Source organism: Schistocerca piceifrons, chromosome 3 (assembly GCF_021461385.2).
Source record: "Schistocerca piceifrons isolate TAMUIC-IGC-003096 chromosome 3, iqSchPice1.1, whole genome shotgun sequence".
Classification (NCBI taxonomy): Eukaryota; Metazoa; Arthropoda; class Insecta; order Orthoptera; family Acrididae; genus Schistocerca; species Schistocerca piceifrons.
In genome coordinates, this window is record NC_060140.1 from 201,560,395 (window position 1) to 201,568,564 (window position 8,170).

Here is an 8,170-nt window from a genome sequence, read left to right on the forward strand (position 1 = left end):
GTCACTGAACCAGAAATGGGACCATTAGCTGGCGACACATTTCCATATCCTGACACCGCACTAATATGGATGGAGTAGCAGCTTGAGTGTGGCTGTATACAGCTGCTCACCATCAAGCAGATGTGAGACTTGGTTCCAAGAAAATGACTGAAGACAGCAAAACAAGACACTGACTGATATATTCAACAATTGACACCGTATGTAACTACAGTACTGTATAAAATCCAAACAACATTGTTTCAATATAATAGAGGGAAACATTCCATGTGGGAAAAATTATATATAAAAACAAAGATGAGGTGACTTACCGAACGAAAGCGCTGGCAGGTCAATAGACACACAAACAAACACAAACATACACACAGAATTCAAGCTTTCGCAACAAACTGTTGCCTCATCAGGAAAGAGGGAAGGAGAGGGAAAGACGAAAGGAAGTGGGTTTTAAGGGAGAGGGTAAGGAGTCATTCCAATCCCGGGAGCGGAAAGACTTACCTTAGGGGGAAAAAAGGACAGGTATACACTCGCACACACACACATATCCATCCACACATACAGACACAAGCAGACATATTTAAAGACAAAGAGTTTGGGCAGAGATGTCAGTCGAGGCAGAAGTGTAGAGGCAAAGAAGTTGTTGAAAGACAGGTGAGGTATGAGTGGCGGCAACTTCTCGTTATCCGCCAGGCCTCAATCTCCGCTAATTTCAAGTTGCCGCCACTCATACCTCACCTGTCTTTCAACAACTTCTTTGCCTCTACATTTCTGCCTCGACTGACATCTCTGCCCAAACTCTGTCTTTAAATATGTCTGCTTGTGTGTGTGTGTGTGTGTGTGTGTGTGTGTGTGTGTGTGTGTGTGTGTGTGTGTGTGTGCGCGCGCGCGAGTGTATACCTGTCCTTTTTTCCCCCTAAGGTAAGTCTTTCCGCTCCCGGGATTGGAATGACTCCTTACCCTCTCCCTTAAAACCCACTTGCCTTCGTCTTTCCCTCTCCTTCCCTCTTTCCTGATGAGGCAACAGTTTGTTGCGAAAGCTTGAATTCTGTGTGTATGTTTGTTTGTGTTTGTTTGTGTGTCTATCGACCTGCCAGCGCTTTCGTTCGGTAAGTCACCTCATCTTTGTTTTTATATATAAACAACATTGTTTTGTAGTCATTACATTAATAGTGCAGCAGTACACGCAGTATGCACAAATTTTACCTTTATGTTTTTTATTTTTTTAAAGTAAGAAATGACCTGCTTTCATGATTTATCCAATTATCTCGATCGGGTCCAGTCTCGAGTTATCCACATAATGGGAGTTCTAGGTACCATGACCCTCTGTTGTACGCAGATATAGCCAGTTAATATGTTGCGTGGACATCTGATCAGCAAATGAAGTATTACTACACTTGGTTTAGGGCACGGAAATTGATTTTGAAGGTCAGTCTCTGTTTCCTCCACTTAGCTACAGTGAACAGCCTGATGGAATAGTGAATAGCTGCAAAATGAAATAAAATTCCACAGAAAGATATTAAGGACTTGGAAATTGCAAATTCCGTGAAGAAAAGACCTACAGTGGGCAAACTTGAGGATGAAACTGAGCCTCAGGCATGCAGGAGATCCAAATACTGCAATCCTTCTGCACATATTCCTTGCAATAATGAGAGATTAGATGGTTTCGATCATTTCCAAGTCGTCCATGATCAACCTTCTCCACAAATGCGTAGATTAATTAGATTAATTTCGCATAACAGCAGAACCAAAGTACGCTGCAAAAAAAAAAGCAATGTACAGTTCTGGAATGTATAGTTAGTTATCTCTTCTGACACACAAAACAAGTACTTTCACATAGAGAAATAGTATTATCTTTCTTTGGTATATTATTAATAATCATTCCTCAATGACTGTTAACCTACTTTGGTATATTATTAATAATCATTCCTCAATGACTGTTAACCTAAGGCATTAACTGATTACTTAAATTTGTATACACATAAATGAGTAATAAAATATGTAACTAGTTTGTATGAGATAAATATGCAGTTCATTTGACAATCACAGTCCTGCACATATTTTGTAAATAAATCCTAACCCACAAAATCATGTGGGCACCCCCCCCCCTTCTTCCTTTTACATATTTAATGAGAATAGACTTTGTTTAGTATCTTTTCTGACCTAGTTATAAACTTTGGGATTGTTACTTTAGCAGCTGTTTGCCTCACGTTGATTTCTTCAATAAGACTAAAATAGACATCTTCCCAACTCATCTGCAAAATTTTTTAAGTTGTCAAAAGACCAGTTCTCCCTGATTCAGAATTTGAAACCAACCACCGTTCAGCAGAGGTTCGTGTTTTACAACTGGAACAAGGTAATACCACAAAAAACATTTCTTACAGGAAAGATAATAACATCTGAAAGGGCAGCAAATTTGTCAGTTTAGAAAAACATACACAATCAAGAAATACGACAATTCATTCTGCTGTATTCCCTATACAGTATACCCTAATATACTGCATTTATCCTTTGTAATTACCTCAAGCAGCTTCCTCATATCTGGAAGTTCACGACCAAGCAACTGAAATACAGCGGCCACATCTTCAAAGCGAGGTTCTCCTTCTGGCTGTCCAGCACCAAGTACTTCAAGATTCTTCTCATTCAAGTCAACAAACAGGCGAACAAGGGCTTGTGCAGTGAAGCAAGTATCATTATACAAAATCTGTCAGACGAAAGAAATAACAAATGTTACGCCAATAAGAGACAAGTCAATAAATCAGTTTTAATCATCTGAGAGTGGCCATAAAAATAGTTATCAAGATATTCAACAACTGTTCACATTTTTGGAGATTCAAATAGTTACAGGAGTTAACTTCTAGAGAAGGTCATATCACAATCAATGTGACATCATCCATTGGAATAGAGTGATCTGTATACTCCAGCAGAGACACTGGAAATTTTTCAATGCAACAATTTCTTGAAAATGAGAAGGATGGGCTCACTGCAAGTAGCATAACTGCCTAGATACCTAATGCCTAAACAAAACGTCTGAATGGATAATTCCTATGTACTTCATATCAACCAATAATGCAGCATAGGAAGAACTTTTCCACTATCGTGACTACAGGTATTGCGAGTTAACAGGAACATTAAAAATCCAACAGAAACATAAAAACGAGTAAAAAATTTTACTCAATGTCACTAAGTTGTCCGTTTCATATGGCAAATAGTGGTGATTTTACGGTTTGAGCAGTGTAAAGTTGTTTTAGAGTATGTACTTGCCTCTCGGCATAACGATTGCTGGAGCCTGGTGCACGATTATTTTGAAGCCCTGGCTGAACGTATAAAAAAGAATCACTTAAATGTTTTGATCTTCTTGGAACATATCCATAAATAATGAACATCCGACATGATTTCTGCACATTTAAGAATGACAGACAGGTAAAGTGCACAAAATAAAGATGGGCAGATAGAGGTTCACATCTGTCAATGATAAATTCATCAGAGTATGTGTACACACCTCTATTGGGCAAGGATGGAGCAGGAAAATGGTCATGCATCTCAAATGTGACTGCCTAAGCTACCATGTTATTTCTATCTGTACAAATCGAAGGGGGGCCCTTTTGGAAGTGATGGAAGAAAAAAAGCACCCGGGAGTAAAAGAAAGACACCATCAAGCTAACAACAACACTGCCTAAATTATTTTGTGATAAAGTAAGTTTCATTCTTATCGATTTTCTCTGTTTGTCCTCAAAGTTGACAGTTATCTTTACAGCAACCATGAGTTAGTCTCATTCTTTTAACTATAGTCATGTTATGTCCTCGATATTTAAGATAACACACACACACTTAGTACACTCCACTCTCTTTCCTGATACTAGATGGTATAGACTTACCACAGTCATGTGTGATGTTATCACTCTTACAGCACATAACTGCATAAGTGTGCATTTTCAAGGTTAAGATTTGTGAAAAACCAGTTAATCAGAGCTTCCACTCTCACAAGTGGACTGTCCAGCATGTGTCACAACAAAGAGTTAACCTCATTTGTATTTTGAGTGTACATATTTAATCCATTATCTGGCTCTGTCCACAGTTAGTTTGACTGTTGGTGCCCAAATCATGTAAAAACAAATTTTCAACTTCGGCATTTCACTCACTATTTGACCGAGTCTTATCCAACAAGCAATAGAGTGCTGTTGTGGCAATATTGTAATGGCACTTGATGGACATCAACTTGTTTATAGATGACACTAGCATAATAATCAGTGACGTAAAGGCATCTCCGTTTCCTGCTACCAATCAAATCCTTAAGAGCATACATTCGAGGTTCAGCACTTCACTTACTGTAAAAAAAAATAAAAAATGCATATGACATAGAAAAATGAATAAAAATCAAGACCTAAATTTGATGTTTGGTGGTAATGAATAAGAAACAGAACACAATATCAAACTTTTAGAAACGTACCACCAAAGTCTTTAATCAGAAATAGCATGTAGGAACTTTCTCACACATAATTCAGCCTATTTTGCCCAGAGAACAAAAGCACTATACACACAACAGAATGAAATATTTTGATTACTTCCAGTCCATTAGTTTAACTGAAGAATACCATTCCACGAATTACAACAGAAGTTTCAAAAATCATTTACATTACTGATATATTCCGTTTGAAACATGTCATCATATACAGAAACACTCCACAACTCTATTCAACAAGTTACATACACAGTAGCTTCTCCAGAAATATAAAGTGTAAGTTAATAATCTAAGCCAATCATGCAGACAAGCAAATTGGCTCTGACTGTCATAGCCACAATATTTACAACTGAAGGACCCACCAGAACAAATGAATAAAACTAACTCTATAAATTGTTGATAGTGAACTGTAACCAGCCACAAACTGGTTTTATGTTACTTTATTCAAAAAGTACAGTTACCAGTTTTGAATATTTTAGAATTCATCATCAGATGGTTTTTTCATGCTTTCTGATGATGAATTGAAAAAATTTTGAACCTGATAATGGTACTTTTTGAAGAAAGCAACGTAAAATCAATTTGTGGCTGGTTGCTGTTCACCATCAACAATTTACTTTACATAACAGCCAGTCTCCAACCATGTCTGTCTATGACAAAATTGCAAAAAATTATTCTTATTCAAAGACACGAGAACCACAGTGGAATTATAGTTGGCAATGCATTTCCAGAGCAAGTCAACTGCTTGGATGTGGGGATGGAATAACTAAAAACAATTCTACTTAAGAAATTTAAATGACCACTTCTGCACTCTACTAGTTAGTACAGCTGCCTTCAGCTGCAAAAACCTGTTTTTAATTGCTGGTACCTTGTCAGATTTTTTCTGTGGTATGGAGGCCTGGCAGAGTCAACTCATCCTTGGGATGCCAAATGTAGAGCTGTTTGAAAAAGAAGCCACAGCCATCACCAGGATTGATCTATTGGCAGTAATGGCTGGAGGGAATGGCGATATGCTGATCATATGCCCCAAGATCATAGATCGTTCCTCTTATTGCATTGTATGCAGCAACTGTACAGTTAGAACATGCCTAAGATCTGTCTAATCCTTCAGTGTTATTTACAGTTACATCTGCAAACAATTATTTTTTTCAGTATCTGCCTGTTTGGGAAAGTTTCTGTTGGCTTTTTTTTTTAGTGCAAATACATTTGTACGCACAGCCCATCAATGAAGGAAGTATGATAAAGAGTAGCAAAACACTGTACATAATGTAGTGCTTGGGGTTTTGAACATGTACTAAGTAGCACTCACAATGGCCTTGTTAATACTTCCCAGAGGTGCATTCTGCATAAACAGACTTTATTTTCCCCTAATTTCCCTAAATTGTTGATTATAAATGCTGGTATGAGTCTAGTTTAAAAGCCACAGCTATTTCTAACTTATTTTATGTTAATGAGAATATTACAAAAAAGCATAAATTGTAATAATGTTTGATTTTATTTAATGTTAAATTTGTGGTATCTTCCTACCTTTTCATTACATATCCATGCAGATATATAATTGAAATGTCCTGTATTATTGTGCTGAATGGTATTTGAAACCTTAATGCAGCATACGAATACTCAAAACTGTCTGTCACAGGAGTAAATCATTCAGAATAAAACCACTGAGAGAATACGTTAAATTGATAGTTAATACATATAACAAACGAATTAAGTTAATGGAGGAAAGCCTGTAGCTTATGACAAATTTTGTATACACTATAAACATTTCGTACGTGTAGAAAAAATATTTACTGGAACTTACAGTGTCTTTCTCCACTCTTATTTCCAAAGCACGTCGCCACAGGTCTATACAACACTGATATCTCAGTGCATCGGCGTACGCTGCACCCCGATACATCAACCTAAACAATGTATCTTTATGATGAGGTCCTAAGATTCGTTCGCATATCAGCAAACTCTGGTACCGCATAGCATCCAGATCAAAAGATATATTCATAAGATCTTCGAACGTTCTGAATTCTGTGGCGTATCGGAAGGCTGCTCGTGGAGGCATGAGAGGACGCTTTGGAAGAGGTTCACCATCGACTCCGTGAGTAAAGCGAATTCTCGTAGCAATTCGCCAATGCTTCAGAGCCGTGGATGTATCGTTATGTTCATCAAGAAATGTTGACCCCATTAGCTCGTGAGCATTTGCTAACGCTTCAGGATCATACTTTACACGGTATATCAAATAATCGAAAATTTGGACAGCTCCCTTTAAACACGCTGTCTGGAGCGCATCATCATTGTATCTACTTCTAGCATGTGGATCCGCACCATGATCTAGCAACAACTTCGTGGTCTCAAAACGATGTTCCTGAATGGCATAATGCAGTGCTGTTTTGTTTTGAATGTCACGCGTATTCACAGATGCGCCGTTTTGCAACAGATATAAACAAAGCTGCACGCTCTGAACAGAATTGATAAGACAAGTACCACCATTATAATTTGGTCTTAGTATATCTGCACCATGTTCTACCAAATATGATACTATCTCCAGATGTGTCATGAAGCAGGCACTACGTACAGGAGTTGATCCAGAATCAGAAATAGCATTGATATCAGCACCATGTTCCACCAAACACTTTATTACTGGTAGCCGACCAGTAACAGCAGCACACCACAATGGAGTCACACAGTGAACAGAGTGATCATCAGGCACTTCATAGAGTCCTTTTTGTTCTACATCTGCGTCACATACTGTTATTAAATATTCGACGATTTCCACATGACCCCTTTTGCAGGCAATAAACAACGGTGCACAACCATCTTTCAGACGACACACAATTTCCTTTCTTTCTTCTCGACTGAACTTTTCCAGTTTAGTTCTTAATTGATAGGACAACCTAGCACCTGGAGCTGCATGTTTACATTCTTGCATAAGGTCGTTGAACAGTGCATCCTTTTGGTTAGACAGGTCCAGCTTTCCTGTGAACCACATATCCAACCGTTTTCCCAAACTTCTGCTCAGCATAAGAAATGGCTTAATTTTCACCTCTATTATTTTTACTCTATCACAACCATGAAAACTGACACCATCACATGCAAGTTTTAAATTTAGCACATGACTGGCAGCATTATTCTCGGGTTCGTATTCGCACTACAGGATGGACAGGAAAATACACAAATGGCAAGCAACACACTGCACTACACAACAACACCACAACTACTCGCACTACTCACTACCAGACGCACTTCACGACTAGACGCTTTTGGTGTCTACAGTCAATACGCACTACCAACATAAGCACACAAATATACTGTTTCAGAGATATAACATTTTACATAGTGGAATTTTACGGATTTTCACTAGTCAATTTAGCATTACTTTCAGCAATTGTTTTATGCCCTTGTTACTATAGGCAACAAAATGTTTTTCGCTTCTAATATTCGTTACATTTATCTTTGGAAAGTGAAGTTGGTAGCCCTTTTCTTTCACGCCACAGACGTCACCAGCGAGTGATCGCAGCTCTTCGACCATAGATATTTGTATCTATGGTGGAAGTCGCAGCTACACAACTCACCTACTACCTAGCGAGCTCAATTGGATCGCAGCGGACGAAAGCTATTGGGCTTTGCGAATATTGTTCTGTTGACTACCAGTGATCACGATCACTGAGAGATATTTCAGTGTGTTAAACCTAGTGAGCTCAATTGGATCGCAGCGGACGAAAGCTA

At 38.3% G+C, this 8,170-nt stretch overlaps 1 protein-coding gene across 1 annotated transcript in view; it reads right to left on the reverse strand.

The window, feature by feature from the left end:
• Positions 1-7,708, reverse strand: part of LOC124789312 (protein fem-1 homolog A) — a 63,250-nt gene extending 55,542 nt beyond the window's left edge. Inside the window, exons 1-2 of the mRNA XM_047256626.1 lie at positions 6,255-7,708; positions 2,513-2,695 (exon numbers count right to left, since the gene is read on the reverse strand). Coding sequence (XP_047112582.1) covers positions 2,513-2,695; positions 6,255-7,466 — 1,395 coding nt within the window. The 5' untranslated portion in view covers positions 7,467-7,708. The remainder of the gene's footprint in view (positions 1-2,512; positions 2,696-6,254) is intronic.
• Between the last annotated feature and the right edge of the window lie 462 nt (positions 7,709-8,170).